Raw genomic sequence first — 27,940 nt, 5'->3', positions numbered from 1 at the left:
CATGAAGCAGCTACAGCAGTGAACCAAAAATATGGGTAAAACCTCTTAATTTTGAAGCTAATGCGATTCGTATTGTAGCACTTTCTCGCAATGAATCCTGTCTAAGTAGTCTAGAGGGCTAATTTAACATTGAGTAAGCCTGCTGGAAGCGCTTAGTGAGAATGGAAGGGCGCAGAGATGGACCATCATTACCGCAGCTCAGCTTTATTGGCTTTCAGATGGATGACTTATAAAATATTCATTGTCTATTGTCTTGCTGCATCAGAGAGGATGACGACTGTGCCTTTTTAAGCGATGTGAATCAAAGGCATTTTGGTGGTTTTTCGTTTCAACCACCTTCCAGACCTTAACAATTACCAGCCAGTGGCTTTGGGCTAAAGATGTACTTGAACTTACTGACATCAGAAAGATCCCCCAAAGCCTTTGAATTTTTATTTAGAGCATTTTCTGTTTGGCTCCAATTTGGACTGTAGCATGCACGATTCAGAACAGCGTCTGTCCTAAATGCACGACCTGTTTGTGTCCCTCAGCCATAATAACACCCTGTGATCTGTACGGCCTTCATCGTACACATCAAAAGGCGTCTTTTTTTTTCCTCTTTTTTGGCTTTTCTTTGTCTGCAGTTTGCAAATTTAGACGATGACGTTACTGTTACCGTCTTACCGCAGTGAGATTACATGTGCCAGCTGTTAAAGATGCCTGCCAGGCATTATTAGATCATTTTTACCTCACAAAATTGCGTTTCATTATCAGTTCTGTTGTGTTCCGGGGCAGATGCTTGATCTTGATTTGTTGCTGATTTAGAGGAGATTTAAAAAGTGGCTATTATCGTATAATTGAATATGCTCGTATGCCTGCGCAGGTTACCAAACTGAGTTTTGAATTAACGCATCACTCTTGTTGAGCTCTCACCTCTTTAGTGCAGCCTGGCTCATAGCAGATAACTAGCGATTATGATCCAGTTAAATTGTAAAGTGTTGTAGGCGGACACAGACTGAGGGTGGCATGTGAACGGTTCACTAGTCGATTAAATGTTATACGCTACAGTCAGTTAAACTCTTTAATTAAAGCTGGCACGCCTCCACCTCCAGAATACTTAAAAAATGGACCCTCAGAGTTGTTCAGGGTGGAAAACTGTCTACAGTGGTCGACTGTAAACATGTTTTTTAACGCGGTAAAGTTGGAGATTTGTTACGTGGGACTGTACAGGTCAAAGACGCTTTTGTTTCCTTATATTTTACAAATTTAGAGCCTGACAAGAATTGACTGCTTTTCAAAGCCAGCCTCAAGTGGCCACTAGGGGAACTGGAGGTATTGGTGCTTTTTTGGCTGCAGAAGTTGCTCCTCAGTCCGACCTGACAAATGCAGCAAATGCGAGCGTTTCCTGGTTCAGCTGCGTTGAACTGCACGGCCCGTGTGGAATAATTTCGACCAATAGAAACGCAGAACGACATGAAACGGCATATAGTACACGTGAAAACCATGAGCTGCCTCAAAAATGTCGGCAGGGTGCAGCGGCCAACCTCCTGTGTGAAAGGGCACATTAGGACACTTTAAATGAAACTATAGTCAAACAAACGAGTACGACGGGAGTACAAATTTAAGAAGACAAACATATTTTGTTATTTCAAAAGCTTCCAGAGAAGCATGACGGGGACTTAAATCTCAAAGCATATTTATATATGATTATCCAAAATCAACTGGAGAAAATTAAACAACCAACAATTGCAAACTAGGACACAACAGATGGCAAACTGATGAACTTGAACGTTGATTTATTTTCCATCCCAAACTGACATAATTCTATCCCAGCGGTGCATGCAGCGTGGTTTTGTGCGTCTGTTGAGTAGAAACTGGGTCAGTACAAACCCAATTCCCCTTTTACAGAAAGCAGAATGAGGAGCAGCTATTAAAGCTGTGAATAATCCATCACATCAGCTCAGACGAAGGAGGAGAAGAGAGAGAAAATGGACGTAGGTGGTGTCGGCGAACTCAGTCGGGTGTTTGTAGCTCAAACTGGGATGTCACCTCCCTCACCCGATACTCGCTTAGGTTCCAATTAACATTTGGGGGAGCTGGAAGGCCAAAGCTGCTGCAGACTAACATGATCAGCACAGAAGATGTTCTTTTAAATGCCAAGTGCGAAATTACAGTATTCAGTGCAAAGTGGAGCCACTGTGACATTTGGCAGAATACAAAGCAAAGAGCCGAAGTTTATTTTACAAGATAAAATGACAGATTCTCAAAAATCAAACGGTCTAAAACAATCTTGTCCCTTTAAGCTTTCTAATCCGTTTGATTCTTTTCATTTTCTAATTATCTGCTTGTCAGCTTTTCTACTTTAAGATGTAGATTTCTGAACATTTCTACATAGAGTCAACATTTTATCATCACTCCAGTTATACATACAGACACACGACTGTATACAAGTACAGTTGTGTGAGTTCTTAGCCAAAAGGCTTAATTTCAGCAATATTAAGCAGAAAAAAGTGCAATTGACCAAGAAGCTATTGTATTGTTGCAGCATCTCTGGGGACCGGCCCATTGTGGTAAAGAATGAGTTGAGATTTACTGATCAATATACGCTTTATCCTCACCGGTGGCCACGAGCTAGGAGTAGTGTACTCTGAAAGGGCACAGACACAGGCCGGAGAGCTCAGTGAGGGGGGGCTCAGAGCAGAGCCACCGCTCCTCCACACTGAAAGATGTAGCTCACGCCTCCCGGACACCACCTATGCGACGCGTTTCTGGCACGTCCTACCCAGAGCGCTCCAGGACATCCTGATCGTCTCAGTGTCCTGTGAAAGTGCTGTTGGGTATAGTGGGAAGAGGGAGGTCAGGTGTCTCTGCTTAGACTGCTGCCCCTGTGACCCAGACCTGGATAATTGCTTAATCTGGATTTGTACTCCATGTCTGATAAAATTAGGTTTTAGTGGCATGTGTGGTATAAGTAGATATGATCCTGTCTTGCTGAAAGAATTATGAATTTAACCTACTGAAAAATTCCGGTCACGCCGCGATCCTTCACATTACGCCTTCTCGAAGCGGCCTTTGCTGTACAGTTGCCGTCTTGCAGCATTACCTCAGAGATCAGAGTCTCAAATGCTTTGCTAAGAACGAGCTTTCCCCTTTCTTGCCAGCCAGACTCCATAAAATGTTGCTAGGCAACCTTCAGTGTAAGTTAAGCGTGTGCGCGACATGCACCTTCTTCAGCACCGTCATGGTTCACGTGCGCAGCAGCAGCAGCTCTGTAGTTACAGTAGTGACCTGGAATTAAACAGATGTCGTTTCACATTCGATTATAGCAAAAAATGGTGGGGAGAATTAAAAAAACAACTTGGGACTTGGGAGCGGTGACGTGACATCTGCTTCAAATATGATAAATGTGTCACAACTGACTGAGTCCCGTCAGCTTCCTGAGGTTGTATTCACGCCAGAAGTCTGGTGACAGACGCAAATCCTCAGCTGAGCGGCTCCGAAACAGCCCAGCACCACACACCTAGAATGGAGATTTCACACAAATGGGGTAGGGGGGGTTGTTGTCTCTCTCTCCCTCTCTCTCTCGTGCACACCATGTTTCCATGGCAACAGCACCGACAGGAACTACGACTGGCTCAAGCTGTTATCAGAGATTCAAGCGGAAATGTATGTGGAGTTTCCAGTGCGGAGGTGTTACGCAGTCATGGAGTCTGTGCTCTGTCTGCCTTTGGTTTATGCTTCTCAGGCTGAAGTTTCCTGTTGCTGCAAAGCAAAGTCAACTTTAAACATGTCCTTAGTCAGACTCAGTCATGCAGAGGATGGAGGGGGAAAATAGAGGAGGGAAGAGGTGGGAAAGCTCCTCAGGAGACAAATCCCTCCTCTGTTGGAGGCCGTGATGCTAATCCACAGTGAAAGAGCGTCGTGTCCGTCTCCCACTCTCTCTGTTTCTGCGTCTCTTTTATCCCGCCTCACTGTTCCACTCCCCTCGGTTTTTTCTTTCCTTCTCCTCTGTACTCCTGTCCCTTAGCATCCCTGTATTAGGAGGGTTTACCCAGGATTTGCACACGAGTCACTGCATGATATAGATTTCCCATTGATGATGCTGAAGAGAGGCATAAAACAGTTCCCCGCTAACAGGGACATCCCAGTGAAAATCTATGTATAAACACTGTGTGGATTCTAATAAAACAAAGCAGTCCCAAGAAAAGTCGGAAACATTTTCCTTCCGCGGTGAATGAAAAGCTGAAAAACACCACATTTTCCATCACATCTGCTTTCCACAAGACTGTTAATATTTTCATGGCAGGCACTTGAGTTTATGCTACAGGACAATCTCACCTGCTGTCCAGACCTGGTGTGTATGTAACTGTGGCCACTGCGATCCATTATCCCCTCGTATGTGTGCAGCGAGGAGACAGTAATGCTCTCCCACCTCCGGAGAGTCTCTGTACTTCCACAGACTGAAGTTTTCAGCTGCTGGAGAAATGTGAATGTCAACAATACATGCCAGGGTCTTTGCTTGCATGCGTTTCCTCACAGCGACAACAAGCCTAGCAAGCCTCGCATATCCCAGACTCCACTCTCGCAGCAGCTGTTCTTTCCTAAACCAACACCGCACTGACTCGACACTCATTCTCGTCCGTTTCTCTCTCGCAGCTATGGAATTTCACGAGAACCTCCACGACCTCGCTGTGAAGGAAGGCTTGAAAGGCAGAAAGCTGCACAAGGCTGTGGAGAGCTTCACGTGGAACATCACCATTCTGAAGGTGAGATTTTCAGTCACATCGCTTCGAAGTCGAGACAGTTTTATTAATGGAGGCCAATGCCACCAAATTGCTTAGAGGAGCTTTGCATAATAACCTTTATTTATCCTACAATGGGCCCTGCTCGCTTCATCCTCTCACTTCGCTTTAAGCCACGTTTCTTCTGATCCTTTTTGACATCATGACATCAGTTGGGGAAAAAAGTGCCTGTAAGCAAGTGTTTAGAGGAGTCTTGAGATTTTCAGGACACAGGGATTGCTTGTATACGCTCAGCTTACTTAACCTTTATCCTGCTACAATGGCATGTAGACTGTATACAAACGAAACAAAGGAAAGGAATAAAGAGATAGACCACAGTGAGCCGTATGATTTATGGCTAAAAGGACAGAGTGTGTTCCCTGCCACAGCAACATTAAGGACCAGAGCTGATCACTGTTAATCAATAAGGTGTTACAGTGCAGATCAAGTTTCGATCATAGTCGGCCTGACAAGATGAACTAAAGTGCACGTTGATGATTGCAGCATCAGCTACTCTGACATTTAAAGGAAGTGACGACAGAGGCTACGTCCACACGTACACGGGTATTTTTGAAAACGGAGATTTTCCGTTTTCGTTTTAAAAAATAATCCCATCCACACGTAAAGGCAGAAATGAAGGAAAACGCTGCTAGGAACATGCCAAAGCAACAGGTGGCGCTATATTCCTAACCATGCAGAAATGTTGGCCAATCAGAAGTCTAGAAGCCTCGGTGGGAAATAGTAAACAAAGCTGGGGCATAGAAGCAGAACCGAGTCGTATGTGTGGAGGGACAGTAACTGTGTGTGTATATGTAAGCATTTAAACACTGCAGAGAGTACAATTAACAGTAACAGTATTGTAGAAATTCATTTCACCGAAACAATAACGTGGCGCACAGTGTGACGTCAAAAAAGGCGCACACCTTTGACGCTGCGTTTTCTGCATTTTTCTCGTCCACACGTAAATGCAAAAACGGAGTTTTCAAAAATATCCACCCTGGCCGGAGTTTATAAAATCTCCGTTTTCAGTGACCAAAAACGCAGTTTTCATGTGAACGAAAGGTGCAAATGCATAGAAAAATCTGCGTTTTCAAAAATACCCGGGTACGTGTGGACGTAGCCAGAGAAACACCCCTCGTCTCGGCTGCTGGGAGGAAATCTGTTGGTCAGGAAAACGATCTAGTCGGCCATAAATGCTGCTTTAACAGTGACGTGTTCCACAATGATAAAGGCTCTCACGTATAAAAGAAACCTCATGTAACTTGTGTTTTAACCAACTTAAAATGAACTATTTAAGCCTGCTGTGGACTTTCAGTGTTAGAACTGCACAGATGTTCGGGTAATGTTAATGCAGTGAATTCATGTTTAAGAAAAATAAAGTCACAAGTAGAACTAGGTGTGAAAAACATTTCAAATTTCATTAAAAACTCAATCGTATGTTGTGCTTATAAAACCAACTGCAGTGAAGTTAAAGTATACAGGAGACGTGTTCAGCTCTGCGACCTGTTCAGGGTCTGACTCTCGCCCAATGACAGCTGGGATAAGCTCCACCCCCTCTGTGAGCTTGAATTAGACAAGCGTTTAAAAAGATGGACGGATGGATGATTCGTTACGTTTGTCACTACACAGCAGAGGCACGAGGACACTTTGTGGGACGTGTTAGTGAAACTGGAATGTTTATGGACTGAGTCAGTGACCTTGTAATAAACTTTTCGGAGCCAATAACATCTTAAATCTGACACTGACACAACTCTTCAACACATTAATCTAAACACAGAGGTGAGCGCGATCAGCTCTGCAGCTGAGCCTGGTTCAACTAGAGGTCTTTAACCCCACTGTTCCCAAGTGCTGTTCATAGAGAATAGAAAATATATGCTAATAATATACCATCAGATATTTGGGGTGCTCTTTGATATTGTATGGTTTTCTTTATTTTACAGTGTAACACCGCTTGAGATGTTTGTGTAGTGAATTAGCGTTGCACAAATGAAACTGAAAGAAGTTTTAGAAGCTACAGTTTTTCCTGACACCCAACTTGCTGCTGCCTGACTCTGATCTGCGTTTACCTCTCAGGGCCAGGCGGATCTACTGAAGCATGCCCGAAGCGAAGTCCAGGAGAACCTCAAGCAGATCCACTACGCCGCGCTCACCTGTAAACTGACTAAAGGTAGCGCGGTGAGCGGTTCCTTCGGCTCCTCTGAGTCCAAGAGCAGATGCAGCCTCGAGGCCATCCCGGAGAAGGCCGTCGCGGAGGAGGAGCTGACGGACGAGGACAACTAGACCCGCAGACCTGACGCCCACGTTCAGACCTCCACTCTGTTCCTGCCTCCTGAGCTCAAAACCCAAAGCTTTGCTCCTTCACCAGTCCGTGTCTTTACCCAGACATCACCGCTCCGTGCACGCTAGTGTTTCTACACATTCCATCACAAACATTCCCGCATCCCAAGCGCAGCTTTAACCTCTAACTTCTGGCATCAGTAAAACGCCGCTGCTTTTCCAGGCACGAGCTCAGTTCACCAAACGGCTTCAAGTCTAGATAACTGGCAAATTACTAATGGACCATTTGCTGCACATGTGCCACCAAATCTTCCCAGTCATCAAGCTCAGATCTCTACATCCTCCACGCCACTGCACAAGTTTGCTGCCATTCCTCTAACCCCAACTCTCCTGACTGAACCAGGAGAGATGAGTGAACTACCAGCCACCAGACTGTTTAAGACATTCAGCTACTGTTTGGAGACAGTGCACTTCTACTCAGCAGAACAGGTGTTAAGAAAAGATATGAAGGAAAAAAAAGCCGCGGATTGTTGGAAGAGATTTCCTAAAGCACAATTTTCTGGATTTACTGTATGAATGTAACGGGACAGGAGGAACAACAAGCCGACGGGAGAAGTCAATAAATGGTAGACGAACACATGTGAATGGGAGTAAAGAGCTGTTTACAATACTGAACTTGTCCATGTTTCTGTCTGCCAAAACAGTATACTGTGTGTATATATGGAGTTTCCTTTTTTTCTGCAGAGTGCATCATTTTATTATTGTACACTTGGAAATACAAGATTTATTTTATAAAAGATATATGAATATGTCTGTGGAAATACAAAGTTTTATTTGTCTGTGGACATCCGGTAACGAGGTTTATCACGAGGACCCGAGTTTTCCCGGTGGAGCGCGCCAACACGTCGAGACAGAAGGACGAATAAGAGAATGTATTCATACAGTTTCTTTGGTGCAAACAACAACAAAGTCTCAAAATTCAGAACCAGCAACTGCACGGAAGAAACCGGTGACTGGACGTTAGTGCACTCAACAGCTCGCAGTTTTAATCACATTTTAGCGTTTCATTGGGGAATATCTGGGGTTTTTATTGTTGGAGCATGCTCCTCCCACACGAGAGTGCTGAAACCTGTAATAAATATTAAAAATAGTAGATTTCTTCCAAGACAAAAAAAAAAAAAAAAAAGAGCCAAACCAATTCCACAGATATTCAAAATAAACCAAATGAGAAATCTGTTCTGGCTGTGGAAACAAAAGAAAACTGTTTTCTTGTAATTACTTGGTTTTGCTGAGCAGAATCATTGAATAGCTCCTACAGGGACTCATCTCAAGGCTTCAAACACTGCCGCTCTCTAAGACACGGCTGAAGACATGCGCACAAGTTGACCTTTGGCCTCACAGGTCACAGTGATATTAAATGGACACAGTAGTACTCTTCAAAATTACAAATTTGTAAATTTGAAAAAGGTTTCGAAAACAACACCAAATAAAAATAATTAATAAAAGAACTGAATTAAATAGAACAAATTATTGACCCCCCAAAAATTGCTGGATGAGCCTTCATCTTATTACATCTACCTTTTTTAACAGACTGAAACAACCACAAGTCAAAACCAGTGTTCAACAAACAGTGATAACCATCAACCATTACACAGTCCATAACAGCCGTAATGAAATCTATACGGACAAAGGTGACCTAATTAAACCCCAACATGCTTGAAATCACTAACCTCATTTGTTGGGAGTTTGTGAGACAGGAACTCACATTGTAGACTGGGTGCAGCCCCGTGACTTTGTCGCTGGTTAGTAAAATCCTGTTATGAAGCCGAGCACTTTCCCCATTTGTTTAAGACAACCCAAAGCTAGCGATTGATCCCATCGTCATTAGAAGCGTTTACGTTTAGGTCTGGGGTATTTTACCAGAGATTCCCCTACCATCAGAGGTTTTTTGTACCCAGAGTCATCGCTCCCCTGCTGGCCATGAAAGAACACAAGTTTAAAGCACATTAGCGTCGCCGCGTCCATCTTTTATACTTTCCATGTTTGAGATGCTGAGATAAACTCAAGTGCACTTGGTGCCTGGGAGGTCTGGGTAGGAGAGAGTTATGTTTGGCCAAGGTGCAGGGAAGCAGGGAAGTTGTAGTTGCGTTCATTCAATACTAAATACTGACTGGCTATATTTAGAAAGCCCTGCACACTGAAAATGCAACCTGTGCATTTATTTGGAACACCATGTCCTCCACAAACCTTTAGTTGAAAGTAAAACCGGTCTTGTTATTGCAGTACTCCAGTGCACCAATGCAGAGGTGCCACAGGACTCCTTGTGTGTCAGACGTTAGCAGCTTTGATAAGAATGGCAGTATTTGACACCACGGGTATGAGAACATGCTGCACTCACTTTGTATGGGAAGTACAAAAACAAAAGGCGTTGGATTCAGTTTACGCCACAAAGATGTTTCCCTGAAATGCTTCATTTTGCAGCTCCACTCATCCACTTTTAAGTTCTCACCTGACGAAAAACTGTATCATACAGCTCAAGCAGATTCTGCCTGTGATTAACAGCACTTTGACAACCCTTTGTAAGAATATAAACTCAGGTCTGAAGAGATGGTAGATAAAGGACACCGACTTCAAAGTAATAAAAGCTTCATAACCATTCCCGGTGACAGAGCAGCCATCGATCCACAGTTTCCCTTTGATTAAACGGCCTCGCTGCTGCTAACTAAAAGCAAGTGCAAGCAGGGACTGAGAAAAGGGTGTCGTCTTTGAACATGACTTTACTGTGACGTTGCTGCATTGACACGCCGGCTTGCCTTTCATTTGTCCCTCCAATATTATCTCTATTTATAATGTCACAATAGTAAAGCAGATATTTTTAATTACCGGACAAATGCGGCCTGAAATAATAAGTATATATAAAATAATTAACCCTAGAAAATGATGTAAAATGCATTTGACATTTCAGAGCCTTTAAAAGGAGGCCGGTTATGCTCGTCTTTTATATATACACATTAAAAATGGTGGATGTTCATATTTAACATGGCCAGTTTCAAATGTGGAGATCAGCCTTTGTGTGAGTGACCTCTGTGGGCCTCCCGCTATCCAACGGTGAGAGCGGATATCCCTAACGTGGTCACCTGAGGCGCACAGAAGCCTCACCGACCTATTTAAATGATTTGTTCATGAGGGGCAGCCAATGAAGAGAATCTGGTTTAGGTCAGACAGATGATGAACTGAGGGACGGTGCTGAGGATTATTCTGAAAGCTACTCTACACGAGTCCAACAATAACAACAATAATGTGTTGGACCACAGAAGGTCTCGTTTTGAAAACTTTCAAAACGAGTATCTGATTTGTTGCCTTATGGGGAGAGCTTAATGATCTGAGAGTACAAATTAGGTCAGTGCGATCAGGAAGATCCAGAGTCCTAAATTTTAAAGAGATAAAGCTGAAACCTTAAAAAGTTTAACTGTGTGACTCTGCTCACCAGCTGCCCGTCTTTTACACTCAACAAACATGACTTGGGTTGTGGATTTTTCTTTTAAAGCAGGGTGGTAGCCCTTTTCAAACAAGCTGAACATCAATGTCTTTGTCCACAGAATAAAAAGGATTTAACTGCTAGCTGTCAGTGTAGCCAAACACATCCATAAATGTCTGCATCCTTTTTCAAATTCTTCCTTGTTGCTCATGATGTGTTTTTTTCTTTTCTTTTTTTAAATGCTGTCCACACCTCCTGCAGATCACGAACCCACAACAAGACGTCAGTGCTGTGCCAGTTGGCGTATTTACAGTTGTTGTTGAGAGCATTTCAGCTGTATTTCAAGTCTCTTTACCTGTCAAATAAAAAAAAAAAAATGAACTCAATAAACATTGTTGGATAGATCATGTGTTTGTGTTTGACTTTACTCGATACTTTTTAACCTGGGGGCAGAGATGGCTTCCTCGTTCTTAGGCGGTGTTTACTTACTTCCCGTCATCTGCTCTCTCACTGCACAGCGATCAGCTCGCCCGCCTCCCTGCTGCAGCCGTCCTCCACTCTTCTTCAGGCTGCACCGTGTCAGACTGACCTTCCCACTCCAGTCAGCCCTGCTTCTGCCTATTTTTGCCAATGTAGGTTGCTCTGTTAGGTAATTTACATCCCAGCGTCATACTGAATCCCCATTTGCTCCTTCTCAAAGAATAAGAAAATCCCTTTTGCATTAAAGGAATATTCCACCTATTTTTCATCCCCTCCCTGCAGCTTTGACTCACGCAGGCCTCGCTAATGCTTTCTAATCCAGGAATTGAATCCAAGTCTCCTGCTGCTCTTATTCCAAGTCACATTACAGCCTTAAGAATGCTAAATGTTCCCGAGGTTCGTTTCGCTTTTAATATTCACATCAATCATGTTCACAGTGCGCGAGTCCACAAAGATGTGACTATTTTCAAGGGCAGAGATGCCTCGTTCCAACTCCCCCAGCCGGGTTTTTTTTTTGCACATGCATCAGTATCGATTAGCTCCCTGTGTGTTGAGCTGAGCAGAGGCAGCCTGGGGAAATAAAGCTTCGGCTTGCTTTGGATGGGTCTGTCGCCAGCATGCACGCTCACAAGTGCTCGTGCAGAGGTAGCGAGCAAAGGCAGACCCTATTTTATGGGTAAGACAGCTGTGCAGTTGCTACCAAACAAACTTTATTTATATAGCGAGTCACGAATGTATTATGTTTGGAGTCCCTAACTGAGAAAACTGCAAAAACTGAGAAAAGAGCAAGTAACCAATACTCGATTTGACACATGGTCACTAAAAAAGATTTAATTTATTAATCAGCTGTGGTTTTTTCCCTTTTTTATTGGAGGTCAACTTCAATGATCTACCACGCGTGGAGGCAGTGACAATCAGCTAAATGGGTGTAAAGAGCACTGAAACTGACCCGAATGGCCCTCTAATGCTTTCTGTAAAGAGCTTTTTAACGAGCGTTAGCATGTCACCCGAATGTTTATACAGCAAAATGTCTTTTATTAGCCATCAGAGAGTTCAAAACGAGGGTATCGGCACTTTCTGAGCCATGCTCTGCTGTCAGTGGGACTCGTTAAATATTGTTCTATAGTGTCAAGGCTGCAGGTTTTACAGTCTTACTAGTAATTTCTATCTTTGTGCTGATCTGCTAGATAACAAATCATAATTGAAACCCTAAAAAAAAATGACATATCCAAGTACTCCTTTCTGGAAAAGAAAATAGCTTGATTTAGCAAACGTCACCTGAAACGCAGCGATGTGATAATAGAGGCTGTCCTGATGTATAAATTTTGTGGTCGAGTAAATCAACTTCCTAGGAGAGCTTTCTTACAATGAAGAGGGCTCTCAAACAATATAAGGGTGGAGGGTTATGACACTAAACATCGTCTGGAATTAATCAGCAGACGAAGCCTGGCTCACACTTTCCCAGAAGTTAAGCAACAGCACTGCGGTTAAGATGAACGGATAGACGGATGGGTCTTGAGTGCAACGTCTGAAGCTAAATCATCATCTGCATGTTTACAGCGGCGCGCTGGCACTCAAGTGAACTCTGTGGGAAGCTGTTTGGACAAGGCATAAAACAAAAGGCAGTGCAGCATAGGCTGTCAGTGAAGATGTGTTCTGTTTGGGTTTTCCAAGCAGACGTCACTGAATCCTGTGCTAGCTCGACGCTGGCAGAACAATGCGTGTCCCTCCTGCTTGCGTTGGAGGAGTTTACTGCAGCCAAACAGCGTTGACGTGCTGCGATAGACTCCAGATACCTTTTGCAGATGAGGTCTGAGATGGAGTACAGGTCATGAGTTTAGACTCCATCCTTCTGTTTTTATATCACTCTGTATCATGATCTTTTTTTCCTCACTTGTTTCTTCAGCTTATTGATTCCTCCTCCATCCTCTCAACAGATCGAACTATTCTTATCTTTGACACCTCGTCAGTCAGCAGTCAGATGACATTTAAAACCCCACGGGAAGCCTGTGTGAATGTGAAGAGTGGTGTGAATGACCCCTAAGCTTGGAGTGTGGAGCATAACTCTAAAAATTAGGGGTGCAACGATACACAAAATTCACGGTTCGATATTTTTTCGATACAAAAAAAATGTTCATGCCTTTTCAATTTGTCACTTATTAAAATTATAAATGTATATTTTAACTCAAAAGTACAGTTTTTAAATTTAATATTGCTGAAACAACAAAGTAATAAAAATAAATAAATCTATCTGATTGAGGAATCACTCATCTTTGGAAAAGAGAGTTTATTACAGAGAAATGGCTCTTTCCAAAATAAAAGCTATACTATACGCTTCTTCTGGGCTATATTCTCAGCAGCATATTAAACATATCAGGTCCCCATAAGGAGAATCATGTGCTAACGGCTGTCTAAATGACTCGGGTAAAGTTGTAGCATGCATGCTTGTTGTTTTTGTCTGCTTCCACTTGTCTTTGCACTAGGATGATGTCGGAGTAAATGTGCAGTCATATTCGTTGTGTTCCCACTAGTGCTGTCAGCGTTAATCTCGTTGAAATGACGTTAACGCCACAACACGGCAAATCTCCGTTAACGAGCTACCACAGATCGCTGGACGGCCAACACGTTAACAAGCTAACTGCGCTAACGCACTAGTTCCCACCAATGTAATTGAGCATTGCTGGCACATCCAACATACTGTTTTACTTTTGTCCATGACGCGCTTACCTTCAGGGTCATACGTCACATGAAAACCAAAATAGTTCCAAACGCCAGATCTGAATGAGGGTGGGGGAGGTTCAATTTGCCATGTTGCAACGAGAGCTTAACTTCTGTCTTGCTAGCTTGTCCTGCGCTCAGTGAATCTGCGTTCGACTACTCCGCCTAGGCTGCACTGTCGAGCGCAGATCCACTGAGCACTCAACACAGACAGCATCGTCAGAAGGAAAGTTGATAAAATAAATTAAAAATTTTGTATTGTTCATACATATGCGTACCGAACCGAAAGCACTGTATCGAACGGTTCAATATCGATACGAGTATTGTTGCACCCCTACTAAAAATGGGGAAAAGAAAAGACCGGCTAAATTCCCATGTTGTTATAAGCAGAGCCTGGTGGATACAGAATTTTCAGGAGTAAGAAAAGTCAGAGCTAATAGATAACACACAAAACATAACCACACAGTATGATGGAAATATAATGAAAAGAGAAAATGATGGGAGACATTATTTAACTGTGGAACCTCTTTTTATACACTATCCTATTGGGATTGGTTAGGAATTCTGAAGCAGCCGACAGGTACCGGACAGGCCAAGCGGAACATGGCTCGGTCAGTGGTGGAAGCTAAAAACTCAGGTGTGGGAAGAGTTTCAGAGAGAAAAAAGACTTTCGGACTGCCTCAGGAGGGGAAAACGGTGGTCTACCTGCACTCTCTATAGTGCGGATGGGGTGCTGCTGACTTCGGCTGAGAATGCTCTGAGGCGGTGGAAGGAATACTTCAAGGACCTCCTTAATCCCACTGGCACGTCTTCCATGGAAGAAGCAGAGTCTGGGGATGAGGGTGACGACTTGTCTATCTCTAGGGGTTAAACAACTCCGTGGTGGCAGGGCCCCTGGGGTGGACGAGGTTTGTTCTAGGGCTGTCTTGGCCTCTTGCCTCTACAATGTTGCATGGAGATGAGGGGCGGTACCTCTGGATTGGCAGACTGGGGTGGTGGTTCCCATCTTCAAGAAGGGGGACCGGAGGGTGTTCCAACTATAGGAGATCACACACCTCAGCCTCCCTGGGAAAGTCTATGGCAGGGTGCTGGGAAGGAGAGTCCGTCTGTTAGGTGAACCTCAGACGCGGGAGCAATAATGCACTTTTCGTCCTGGTCATGGAAAACTGGACCAGCTCTTTACCTTTTCAAGGATACTTGAGGGTGCATGGGAGTTTGCCCAACCGGTCTACATGTGTTTTGTGGACCTAGAGAAGGCATTTGACCTTTGACCTTTGTCCCTCGGAGTGTCCTGTGGGAGGTGCTTTGGGAGTATGGGGTGTCTGGCCCATTGCTATGGGCCATTCGATCCTTGTTCAACCGTTGCAGGAGCTTGGTCTGCATAGCCGGTAATAAGTTGGACTAGTTGCCGGTGGGTGTTGGACTGGACACCGAAGGGTGGCTGGCCTCTCCCTCACAGATGAGGTGAGGGGTTTGCCCATCTGGGAGGAGCTCAGAGTAGAGCCGCTGCTCCTCCACATGAAAAGGAGCCAGTTGAGGATGTGGGGGCATCTGACAAGGATGCCACCTGGGCGCCTCCTGGGCAAGGTGTTATGGGCATGTCCCACCGGGAGGAGGCCCCGGGGCAGACCCAGGACACGCTGGAGAGATTATATCTCTCAGGTGGCCTGGGAATGCCTTGGTGTTCCCCTGGACAAGCTGAAGGAAGTAGCCGGAGAGGGAGGTCTGGGTTTCTCTGCTTAGGCTCATGCCCCCGCGACCCGGCCCCAGATAAGTGGAGGAAGATGGATGGATGGAACTTTTAGTACTCGGTAGCAGCTTGGTGAAGACAAAGACACTGGTTGACTTTGCACCACTGAACCCAGGGAAAATCTCGCTAATATTTTAAATAACCATGATGTTACTGATTAATTAGCACAGTCCTGTTTTGAAGATGCAAAATGATTGGTGTCACCATCACCAGCTTCACCTTTTCAAACTGAATGTAACAAGTAAGACGCAGACAGGGACAATAAACTGTATGTTTAATGGCCACAAAGTGTCCTTGCTTTATCATCTACAACTACAATAATTTACAACATCAGCATAATGTTGTACTCAATAACATTTGAAACAGCAAAGTATTTAATAAAGGCTTTGAGCAATAAAGCCAAGCACTTACTTTGTCCCACAGACTTTCACACGACTGGATGGTTGAGGCAGTTCCACACTGGCTTTACTTTTTAGATCAAGAACTACAACTTCTGAGTGGTAATGTAGAATACTTAATCTGAAATTCACAGTCACAAAAATGAATAAATGCATTTTTAAAATAAAAATACATTTTCTAGCGGCTTGTTTTATTCAGCCAACAGACGAAATAAAAAACACAAAAAATACAAAAACGTTCACATGACTCTAGTGGTGTAATGGTTCTAATGTATTACTCCTGGACTGTTTAATAAATGCCATTGGGTTCAGAACTCCCTGTGATCCAAACAGCTGCTGCCAGAAGTCTTTTTATGTTGATATATTTGTTTTCCTGGAACTTGGCAGCGAATAATTGCCAGTGCAAGAGTTATTGTCCAGCTCTTGCATACCAGCAGGATTAACCTTCTATGACGCATTTGCAGTGTGACTTTAATTAATCAATCAAAAAGTCTCCATGTGGTAATTTCCATAAAGTTTATTTAAATGGCTCAGTCTGAAAAAATTAATCAATACAAAAACAAAGTTAAGTGGTTTTAAAGCTGAACCTGAACTACTGGGTTTAGTTGTTAATTTAGGATAAAGATGAATGTGTTTTTCTTTACATTTTAAGGTATCTGACATACAAAAGCAGATGATTATCACACTTGGCAGCTGAAACTGGATAATTTTGCGCCTACTTTAAATACTGGAAACAAAATTACCCTGATTTATTTTCTGTGGACCGCTTTATTAATTTACTGCATAGCTTCTGTTGGTTGACACTAACCACTAATATTTTAATAATAAATAATATCAAAGTAATGGGTCACAGAAACCTTCCTTATCCCACGATGCATTGCTAAAATAAAACATGCTGCTATTGACAGAGTGCGTGCACTCTGGTCCTTTTATTGACCCAATATTGCGTGTGGCTCTGAAACGACCAGTCGTTTAATTGATTATTTGACTGACTCATAATTATTCTAATGATTTTTTGCATCATTTATCAAGTGCAAACGGTTTTGTTTTGTTTTTTCTTTAAACAATAGAATAAACATTTGGGTTTGGAGCTACTGGCTGGAAAAGCATTTAAAAGAGACCTGTTGTCAAACTCTGGCAAAAATAAAGAGTTCATTTAAAAACCTAATCGAAACAATCCAACTCATGGTTATTCCCATATCAGCTGCTAGATATTATCACTGATCAATGCAGACATTGTTTTACAGCTCAGGGTTGTTTATTCTGTTCTCTGTAGCTAAAGGGGGTATTACGAGTTGCACACATGTGGTTTCAGCAGCGGTTTATCATTTTTGGTTCCACACAGCAAACAGAGGACAAACTATCATGAGGATATTTTTCCATAGCATTAATTAAACCAGAAAACCCAAAAACTTCTGTTCTACTAAAATCTCTTTGGTCATTTGATTGGTCCCAAGGGCTAACTCGCATCTCCTAGTGTGTGGATTGCACTCTAACTGCTAGCCTTCCCAGCATGAAATACACTATATTGCCAAAAGTATTCACTCCATCCATCCAAATTATTGATTTCAGGTGTTCCAATCACTTCCATGGTCAGAGGTGTATAAAATCGAGCAACTAGGCGTGCAGACTGCTCTCAGGAGCTCGTACAGTGATAGGATGTCACCTGTGCCACAAGACCAATTGTAAAATTTCCTTCGCTACTAAATAGACTAGAATAGAATAGCCCTTTATTATCGTTGTACATCTACAATGAAATTCTGCGTGCTCCACACCAACTGTGCTGGACTAAAATATAGGTAGTAGACAGCAGGAATAATTAGTAAACAAGAGAAATATATACAAAAATACGAGAAAGGCACGACTGAAAGTGATCAGTGTGTTGCAGGAAGACGCATCCTATATTACAGTCAAATGAATGATAAACTTTATGCTAAACCTATTTAATACAATGCACTCATTCATCCATCCATCTGCAGTCCAACAGGAGATTCCCAAACCTCCCTCTCACCAGCCACCCACTCCAACACTTCTGTGGGAACGCCGAGGTGTTTGTAAATCATCTGAGAGACACCATCTCTCTGGCTCCCTCTTTGCCTCACTCATGAATACGACAGTGATATAGCTGATTTCCTCAGCTCTGGTCACAAACTCACTCCAAAACGTTTTGGGGGAACGTTGGCTCACGGCACAGTGAATCACAGGAGCTCTGTTGTCTGGGGCAATATGCCCCCTGCAGGGTCTCCCGAGTCAAACTGGCCCTGGACTGGCCAGGTGGAGGCCTTGATGTTTCAATCCTTAGTGGTTCAAACTCGTTCTTCGGTTGTGGTACAGTGAAAAACATAGTTTGCTTAAAGTGGTTTAGAGCCTTATCCTGACAATAAGTCAGGTTAAAATAAACCAGTATTGCCATTTTTATTAGGCCTTTATTTATTCAGGGGGAAAAAATCTCATTGAGATTCAAAATCTCATTTCCAAGAGAGACCTTAACTTGTTTTTTGTTTTGTTTGTCCATCTTTAATTAAACATTTTAAAATGAGATGCTTCTGGGTTTAAAAGCTCAATAAACTTATCAACTTCTGTTTATTGACCTGTATTGACCACCAGAGACACTTAATCAATAGACCCAAGCTTATTGAGATAAACAACAAAGGATAAGCCAACACAAATTCCTGGTGAATATTCAATAATAGTGTGGCTTTGTCATGTAGCTAGAAAAGATTCAAACTCCTTTAAAGACATTTTGTAGTTATTTTTAGGTCCAGAGAGCGACAGTCTTTCAAATGACCTGCGAATCACTGCAGACTCCCACTACATTTGTACTTCAGTCTGTGCTCACGAGTCTCCTCGCCTCGAGGCATCTAGACCTGGCACACACGAACGCCACACGCCGCGGCAGTTACTTCTTCCATCCTTCACATCTTTTCTTAGTGAATATTTCATGCTCTGCTCGACACTAAACTGCCTGTCCCAGAGCGCCATCTTTCCCCTTTGTGGGAGGCAAGTGTTTGCTCTTCAGTAGCACTTAGTGCGTTTTAGAGTAGATTGAGCATTGCCACGATCATGACCCAGTCATGAGCCCCATGGTGCAGTTAAAGGAGAGACCGTGGAGGCATATACGGGCCATGTTCAGGAAAGGTTCACTAAATGCAGACTCTCAGTGCTCATCTTAAGGCTGAAGCACAAGCCTTCTCTTTCAAAAGATGTGAGGAATGCACAAGAAACTGGGCAGATGCCATGGATAACGCAGCAGCCAACGACACCGTTTTTCTCCTCGGGAACGATGAGATACTGTTTGGCAGACTTATCTCAGGAGACACTTAATGGAGGGAAAATTTATATCACCAACAGCCATCAGGGCACTCAGTTTTACAGGGTGCCTTGTATAACCATGAAGCGTTTTATGCCCAAAGGCAAGGAGTTAAGTTTATTTATTGACACTGAAGGTTTGAAGGTTTAGCCTGACTAAACAATGTTTCATGCTATTAACATCAAAGCAGCACAGCAGGGCTTCATAATTATCTACATTTGGTGTTATTTGGGGGAATATTTAGTGTTTTTTCTGAAAAAAATAGTCTTTAAGTTATTGTGTTGCTTATAACAGAGATGATATTCTTATGTTAAAGGCTTGAAACTAATGTTTTACATTTCTGCATGAAGAGAAGATCGACATGTTAGGCCTAAGGGATTCTGGGAAGCATTTACACGTAAAGAATTTATGAAATGTTGTGAACACAATGGTGATTTGCTTTCTCTCACAGCTTCTTTCAGTGATACTGTCACTGTTGTTGTGTGCAATCTAACACTTGTCTGGAAACTTTTAGTATACTTATTAAGGTTGGCTGATATATAGAAATCTTCCAACCGACAATCGTCAGTCCAATAATCGACGATGGGCAATATATTCACGCATGCGCAGACTTTTTGATGTGTGGAGCAATGTGATCATGCACAGACTGATTTGTGTGTTTACGACACAGAAGTCCAAACATGGATGCACTAATTTCTAGGGATGGGTATCGAAAACCGGTTCCCAATGTTTCAATTCCTTGGAATTGTTTGTCATCTTTGCAAATGATTCCCTTATCGATTCCAGTCGCCCCGAATGACATCACCACGTTGCGGAGCGTCATTTACCTGGCAGGAAACATGGCGGCTCAAACGCTCAAAAGTTTGATTATACTTTACGAGAATGGATGACAACAGGGCAACTTGCAATACTTGTAAAGTGGAGATTTCATTTAAGGGAGGAAACGCTACGAATATGCAAAAGCATTTGCTCACAAAACACGCGATGACCTCAAATGAATGTTTTTAATTCCGCTCCGGACTCGTGAATCTCAACCCAGCAGCAGCGGTAACGTTTGCACGTCCTCTGCCGTTAATGCGGCAGGTAAATAATCAACTAACAGTGCATATTATGTTAGCGCGATCTGCCTTATTACAAAACCTGCCATTACTGTGCGTTTAGGTGACCATGATGAGAGAGACAGAGTCTGGCTCAGATGCTGGCAGTTCTCGCTGCAGTCTACCGGCAGCGTCTCCTTTCAGGCCAGGATAGACGAATGTCAGCGAGCAGTGACTCAGTTTGTGGTCAAAGGCTTGCACCTATTTGCCACAGCAGATGCCCCGATTTTCACTTACTGAAAATCGGGTTTAATTGTAGGGACATTACTGGATATTCTTGTGTAATTGCTACAGAATAATTTATGTTACACTTTGTTATTGCTACAGAAGAATATTTATTTTATTATTTTACATTTACATTTTTTTTCCTGGGGACCCTGTGACACCCCATTGAAGAGCCGTAGGCTGTGGATCTCTTAAGATCTCACCGTTGGGTTTGTAAGGCCATGTTACTCCTAAATTTCTATCTTGTTCAAAGAGAAGATATAAAACAAAGTTCTAAGCTAATTGAACTTAGTGTTCTCCTTTTTAAAAAAGAATCGATAAAGAATCGAATCGTTAAACAGAATTGAAAATGGAATCGGAATCGTGAAAATCTTATCAATACCCATCCCTACTAATTTCCCCAAAAAATTTAACGTTAAGGCATTAATGCGGCGTTAACCTGGTCATCACGATTAACACGATTAAATTTTTTAGCACACTGAACCCATCTGGAGCGCAGAATGAACAAACTTTGGACAAACTGCCCGAAATGGGTTGACAGAGACATTTCAGGGATTTTGACTCAGTCTGCGCTTCAGATGGGTTAATTGATAAATTGCGTTAGCCGTGCTGATTGCGCGTTAACTCTGACAATAATAAAAAATATATATAAGGTCGCCACTTTGGGATCTCTTTGGCTTTAAACCAGATGAAAGAGGTAAACCTACGGATGTAACCAAAGCGGTGTGCATGAGCATGCACGTGTCCACCATGCGTCTAAGTATGCTAGGCTATCACCAGCTTCTGCAGCTCCATCAACAAACATCTGGGCGCACTCTGAAGAGGCATTTGCTCACAGATGAAAAAAGTTGCTGTTAAAACAGCGATATTATTATTTTTTCCCTGTTGACTGCTTCTATTAGCTCCATCATTATTAGCAAAATTACTCATGGGCAAATTAATAAATAAATCGCCCGTGTAAAAATTTATTTACACGGATTTATTTATCCAATCGCCCAACCCTAATACTTATGGTGACATAACTCTAACCACACTTCCTTGTACTTAGAAATATATACAGCATATTAATTTAACACTGGTATCAGAGCAGTACTCTGGATGGACACAACTCTGAAGCCAAGATCTCAATATCAGATAGGCACTAGAAAAAGTCAGCGTGGTGCACCCCTACTAATTTGGACCATTATCGCTGCACGTTGCTGGATTTCATCAGTATTTCCTGCTCTGTTGGTTGCCACGTGTTGCCCGTCTCACCTGTGTGGATGCCCTTTTGAGAAGTGTTAACATTTTTCAACCAGCTACTGTGATGTGGATTGTGTTGCTAAGAAAACTAGCTTACAGAGAATGGAATAGCTGTTCCGTGTCCAGATAACACATGCAACATCCGCATACAGCACTCAGGTTTGAGCCAAACGTCTACTAATCCTGAATCCTCCCTTAGTTATGCTGCAATAGACGTAGGCTGCCGGGGGATTCCCATGATGCATTGAGTTTTTCCTTTCCAGTCACTTTTCTCACTCACTATGTATTAACAGACCTCTCTGCATTGAATCATATCTGTTATTAACCTCTGTCTCTCTTCCACAGCATGTCTTTATCCTGTCTTCCTTCTCTCACCCCAACCGGTCGCAGCAGATGGCCGCCCCTCCCTGAGCCTGGTTCTGCCGGAGGTTTCTTCCTGTTAAAAGGGAGTTTTTCCTTCCCACTGTCGCCAAAGTGCTGCTCATAGGGGGTCATATGATTGTTGGGTTTTTTTCTGTATCTATGAAGCGCCTTGAGGCGAGTTTTGTTGTGATTTGGCGCTATATAAAATTGAATTGAATTGAATTGAATTACTAACATAATGCACAAGCCGGGTTGGGTAATCTGTTAGAATTTTCCTACTGGCATTCATCAGTCCAAGAACCAACAGTTGTACAATTATTCATTAAGGTGTGTTTGCAAACCCCAATGCCTCATACACTGCGTCAAAGAACAAAAATACTTATTATAAATTATGCTAGAGTCAAAGCCCACAAGCTAATGACTACCACAGTCGCATGAAGGATGCCTTGCAGCCTCTAGATAAAGAAACGTCCATAAAGGCCACAACAAGAGAGACATGGTTCTGTGAAAGGCCAGCTGCTGATTGCAAACATATTTAGCCCAACCCTAGCAAACTGTTTATACAAAACTGAACTAATCATCTTAAAGGATTAACTTCATTCACAGAGGTAAGACTGATCTGTTTCCCTTCTCACTTCTAAGCTTGATTTATGACCCTGCATTGAATCTGTGCAGCGCCTATACTGTTGCCTACGCAAGTGGCCGTCACAGTTGTTTATCCTTCTACTTGTTTGCTGGTTTTTGTGAATTACTCTGCAAGCGGAGCGGATCCTGTTGGACTTGGAGTTAATAAATACTGAGCAACAGTTACTGTCCTAGAAACAATATGAATAAAAGAAACTGCATCTATAGAGTCAGAGCAAAACAAAGAAAAAAACTACGGATATCCACAGAGTATCGGAGCAGTTGAGATGCATTTTTTCTAAACACCGGGTCTCTGTGGCTTTTAAACCCCAAAACACGCTGCGCCAAAAATTGGTCCACCCCAAGGATCTGGTCCCTCAACACAAACAGAGTAACATAGTGTACGCTGTTAAGTGCCAGGAGGATTGCCAGGATTTATACATCGGGGAAACCAAACAACCTCTGGTGAAGCGGATGGCACAACACAGAAGAGCTACCTCGTCAGGCCAGGACTCTGCAGTCGATTTACACCTACACGCCCGTGGACACTCTTTCAAGGATGAGGATGTACACATCTTGGACAGGGAGGAACGCTGTTTTGAGTGTGGAGTCAAGGAGGACATTTAAGTGAAAAGGGAAATACCATCTCTGAATTGAGGAGGGGGCCTAAGGGCACAGCTTTCGCCATCTTACAATGCTGTGATTGCAGCCATTCCCCAACTCTCTGTGAATGGTACTCATGGCCATTGATCAGTGGGCTTTGATCAATGGTCATGAGAATTTGCATAATTATGATTACGGAACTGACCTCCCAGCCCATTGTTTCTTCAGTGGGCTGGTTTCAGTCATTATGCAATGTGCTGGAGGTGGCAGAGAAACACAGAAGAGCCACCTCCACAGGACAAGACTCAGCTGTCCATCTGCATCTTAAGGTCAAAGGTCACTCTTTCGAGGATGCCAATGTTCACATTTTGGACAGAGAGGACAGATGGTTTGAAAGAGGAGTGAAAGAAGCCATTTACGTCCACTGTGAGCGACCATCTTTGAACAGAGGCGGTGGTTTACGACACCAACTGTCTGCCATCTATAATCCAGTTTTGAGATCCCTTCCCAGACACCTTAACGCCCACTCACATCCTGGGACATCTGACCTCAGGAATTCGCATGATAAGGTGGGGCCAGGTTTCACAATGAACTCACCCGAAACTCTGGCTGATTGGGACCCACACCCAGTTTCACACCTTGGCTCAGGCGATTAGAGGATCATCAGGGGGTCCTTTTGTCCCTCTGTGGAGGGATACTCCCACTAGGTTTAAATCTGGGACTCTCCACCATTTGACCTTAGAACTGAAGAAGCTTCTCGGATGAGAGGTGAAACGTCTTCAGGTAACTTAAAGAAGTCCAGACGCTTTTCTTTGCAAGCTCCTTTGACTACTTTCCTGGATGATTGAGAATGCATCAAGACGTAATCAAGATAATGTGTTTACATGACTGATCACAGATGTGGTCAACATGTAGTTAAATGTCTTGGTGGAAAAACACCAAGTATCAACACAAATATCATTTTTTAAAACATTGTGCAGCTTTTCTTTAACAGAAACCTTCAGAGGCTTTGGTTCAAAGTACATCCAACAAATTGTAACGTATGTGATCAGTGCTGCTGCTAAAAAAAAGTGGGAATGATAAGCTGGCCGAGGTTTCAGGAAGGAAGCGGAGTTGAATGACCCGTTCTTGGGGACAATGTCACAGTACAGCCTACAGTATTTCTCAGAGTGACACAATAACGACTTGTTCTTGCCATTGAACAGTGCAGCTCTGTTTGGACTAATGCCATAACTGCTCTGTCAGAATTCTGCTTCCCCTCGCCAGCTCTCCAAACAAACTCCGACTATACTATACCACATAATGGCTCCTTCTTCTCACACAAAGCAGCAGCCAGAATACGTGCAGTCAAAGTAGCTGATGTAATGGTGCGGTCACTGGCACGTGCGTCTCGCCTGACTTGCTCAGAGGCACACTGGCAGGATATGAGCTCGACCGCTCTTCTCCGGCACTGCTCTGGGCTGATACCATAACTCACGCTCACATCGCCTGGATGTAATGGTTAAGAGGAACACTGCACGCTACGGCACTAACGGCAGAGGAATGACATCCATTCTCAATCAAAGCAGATCGAGGGTGAACTTTCTGTTACGAAGAGGGATAGCCTAGTTCCCTTTGACTTGATTAGAGTAGCTGGCAAGCCAATAAAGTCTGGGACAGATATTAATGTAATTGCTGAAGCAGCTGGTTCCTGTCTGAGTTATGATCCATTGTTTGAGGGGAAAAACCAGAGAGAGTGGAATCAGAGAAAGAGGGGAAACAGCTTGATACAATAACCACTTGTTAAAGAGCAAGAAAAAGAGGAAGTGCGTGAAATTGTGTTTGCACAACCGACAAACAGTGTGTCTGATTGCTAAGTCCCATCGGCTTTTATCTCAACAACTGAAGTCCATGTTATACTTTTTAAAATATTCCCATTCATCGATGAGGGAGACCGTCACTGCATCTCATAAAAGGCCGCTCATGTTCCTTCATGTTTCATATTTTAATGTCATGTTCACAAACACGTACTGCTGTTGGAAACGTGCGTCACCATTTGTGAATGCTGGTGGCCAATGAGGTTTTTTGGATTTGAAATTGCGGTCCCGAAGCAGCCAAGAGTGATCATTAACTGTGCTCGATGTTAGTTAGCTGCTGAGCAGCCAGCTGAGCAGCGAATATTGGAATATCAGCACAGGTCAGCCAACCACTGCTGCAAAGCGCCACATTATTATCTGACTTATGTAAAGCAAATCTTTTCCTCTCAATGTACGGTTACACCTGACCTTTAACCTCTCATTAGGCCCCGGTCACACAGGCCTAGAGACTGGTTGGCACCCCCCTGGAAACCTCGGGTCATTAAAGATCAAAGCACAGCCTAGTGTGGGATTCCACCTGTTTTCATGAAAACAAAGAGGAAGATTCATAAATGTTTGTTAACTTAATGAATAATCATGTTAAGTAACTGAGATTAGAATTACTGCTGTAATCGAGGAGCCTTAATCAGGAATTTGTCTGACAATGAGTCACTTGGTAGGTTCATACAGTACAAAGTTGAACTAGTGAAGCAACTATTCCCATTTAGAGATTTCTAAAGAAAGTTTTTACCACAAGCAGCCACATTGCTACACCTCGAGGCGCAATATCTTCAAGCATTATCTATATTATTGCGAATCTCAACAGCCACCTTGACATAAAACTGTAAATACAGAATCATAAACGTCAACACTGATAAATAACCTTGCACCAAAATAAAGTTTCAAAAAGCTCCAGAATTTAGATTTCTACTAAAAGATCTTTGCTGTTGCCAAATGAGTCTTCTAGTACAATATCTATTTCTTAATATAATGATAATAAAAGACGACCTAACATGCGTCCTGTGCTTCTTACCAAAGCTGTCAGTTGTCAGTTGTCCTCCAGTAAAAGCAGAGCGCCACCATTGACTGTGTTTATCCAGACCAAAACACAGCTTCTCAGAGGCATTCGTGTTGGATGGTGGCCAGCTGTCATCACTGAGTAAACACCTACATTATGTTATTTAAATTTACTCTTCAGGCACAAGAGGTCATGGGATATAGGAGGAGTATTCATATTTCCAATATGTGCCGAGTAAAAAACAAACAAACAAAGGAAAAAACCAAGCTTAGGGTGCAACAGTTTTAATAAATGCCATCTGCAAGGAGATGGATGTGAATTATGACCTCAGTGACTTTCTATAATTGCTATTAAGTCACTGGACTCGTAATTGAATCCTATTTAATTATCTCTTACTTTGTCAGAAGCCTCAGTTTTTCTTCTTTGTTTCTTTTTATAAATCAAAATAAATGGTCTAATCAGCATCATGACCTTCTAATAAATATCCAGTCTTTTGATTCATTCACAAAGACGACACACAAACACAGAGGTTGGCATGCTTCCTCCTTGCTTGCAGCTAGAATTCTTAACCAGTGCAACTCAGTCACGAGGGACGATGAAGACGGCAAAAACCAGCCTTGTGTTAAACAAGATGGAGCTGCATCGGTCACGTAGACACACACATTAGCTTCAGTAAGCAAAAATATAGAACTGTACTGCAATAAGAAGTAGCTGCTCTGTAAGAAAACATGACAGCAAACCTTAAAGACAAGTAGGTCATAGAATATGCTGAGCAACTATCCAAGAAAAGGAGAACAGCAGCACCAGACCTGCCGATCCTGAGGAGCTTTGGAGACCGCTTTTGGACAAATAAATATGACATAAAACTTTCTAAGTGATTTAATCTGCTCATATCTTTTTCTAACAAAATCAATGGTGTCAGTTAGGACATAACACGACTACAGTAAAGAGCCAAAGAACCAAACCACTGAAAATATTTAATAAAAACAACTATAAAACTGTTCTAACATAAGATAAATGATCCTCTGTGTCCAAAATCCACAGTTTTCTGTGTATTGTGCCAAAAAAAACTACTCGTGACAATGAGATGTGAATATAGACACCGTGGCTAACCTGTAACAGCTGCATAGTTCTGACATTTGCCCTTATAGTTACAGTTGGCTGTGAATCTTTGGTCACTAATAACTCAGAACAGGAGCATAAAATGTGTCAAATAACGCAGTTAGGATCAAAATAAAGATTGCAGTCAAACTAAAGCTGGTATTTTCTCGCTGAAAAGAAAAAGAAAAACCAGAATTGCAATCCTTAACTGTCTGGAACGTCTCCTGTGATGCAGACTGAGACAGGAAACTGATGTCTGGGGGACGACGAGTCTGACGTGGTTATCTGCTGCCACCTGGTGGTAAGAGGCGAGCATTGTAGTGTAAATCATGTGCAGTCACAGGGGAGTCAGACACTTAACGCACAGCTGCGCACATCAACTGCACCCTGTCCACACAGCACTTCCTAATCTAAATAAAGACATGACCTGTTTTAATTTTTCATGTTTGCCGTTTCCAGGTGAGAAGAGGCCAGCGTCAGCACATTCCAGCCAGCGGTCTGCAGCACAGCAAGGCACAAGTCAAAACAGAGTTGTCTTTACGTACAGCTTACTCCTTGTAATAAAACAAGAATGCTTGCTTTCTCTCATGATTGTAGTTTTTATAAATTTATCTGGAATAAGAAGAAAAAATAATGTGCGGTTTATTTCTGTTTGCACATA

The 27,940-nt window shown here is 42.8% G+C and overlaps 1 protein-coding gene and 1 long non-coding RNA gene across 3 annotated transcripts in view; one reads left to right on the top strand and one right to left on the bottom strand.

Moving 5' to 3' along the window:
- Positions 1-10,917, top strand: part of plcl2 (phospholipase C like 2) — a 45,913-nt gene extending 34,996 nt beyond the window's left edge. For both annotated transcript variants that reach the window (XM_085178274.1, XM_085178275.1), the window contains exons 6-7: positions 4,636-4,745; positions 6,834-10,917. In XM_085178274.1, coding sequence (XP_085034400.1) covers positions 4,636-4,745; positions 6,834-7,040 — 317 coding nt within the window. In that variant the 3' untranslated portion in view covers positions 7,041-10,917. The remainder of the gene's footprint in view (positions 1-4,635; positions 4,746-6,833) is intronic.
- The window catches only part of LOC146509037 (uncharacterized), a 79,547-nt gene continuing 51,926 nt past the window's right edge, over positions 320-27,940 (bottom strand). Inside the window, exon 3 of the long non-coding RNA XR_014876965.1 lies at positions 320-27,574. This is a non-coding gene — a long non-coding RNA (uncharacterized LOC146509037). The remainder of the gene's footprint in view (positions 27,575-27,940) is intronic.

The sequence above is a fragment of the Neolamprologus multifasciatus genome, chromosome 11 (assembly GCF_963576455.1).
Source record: "Neolamprologus multifasciatus chromosome 11, fNeoMul1.2, whole genome shotgun sequence".
Lineage (NCBI taxonomy): Eukaryota > Metazoa > Chordata > Actinopteri > Cichliformes > Cichlidae > Neolamprologus > Neolamprologus multifasciatus.
This window is presented reverse-complemented; position numbering and strand designations above follow the sequence as displayed.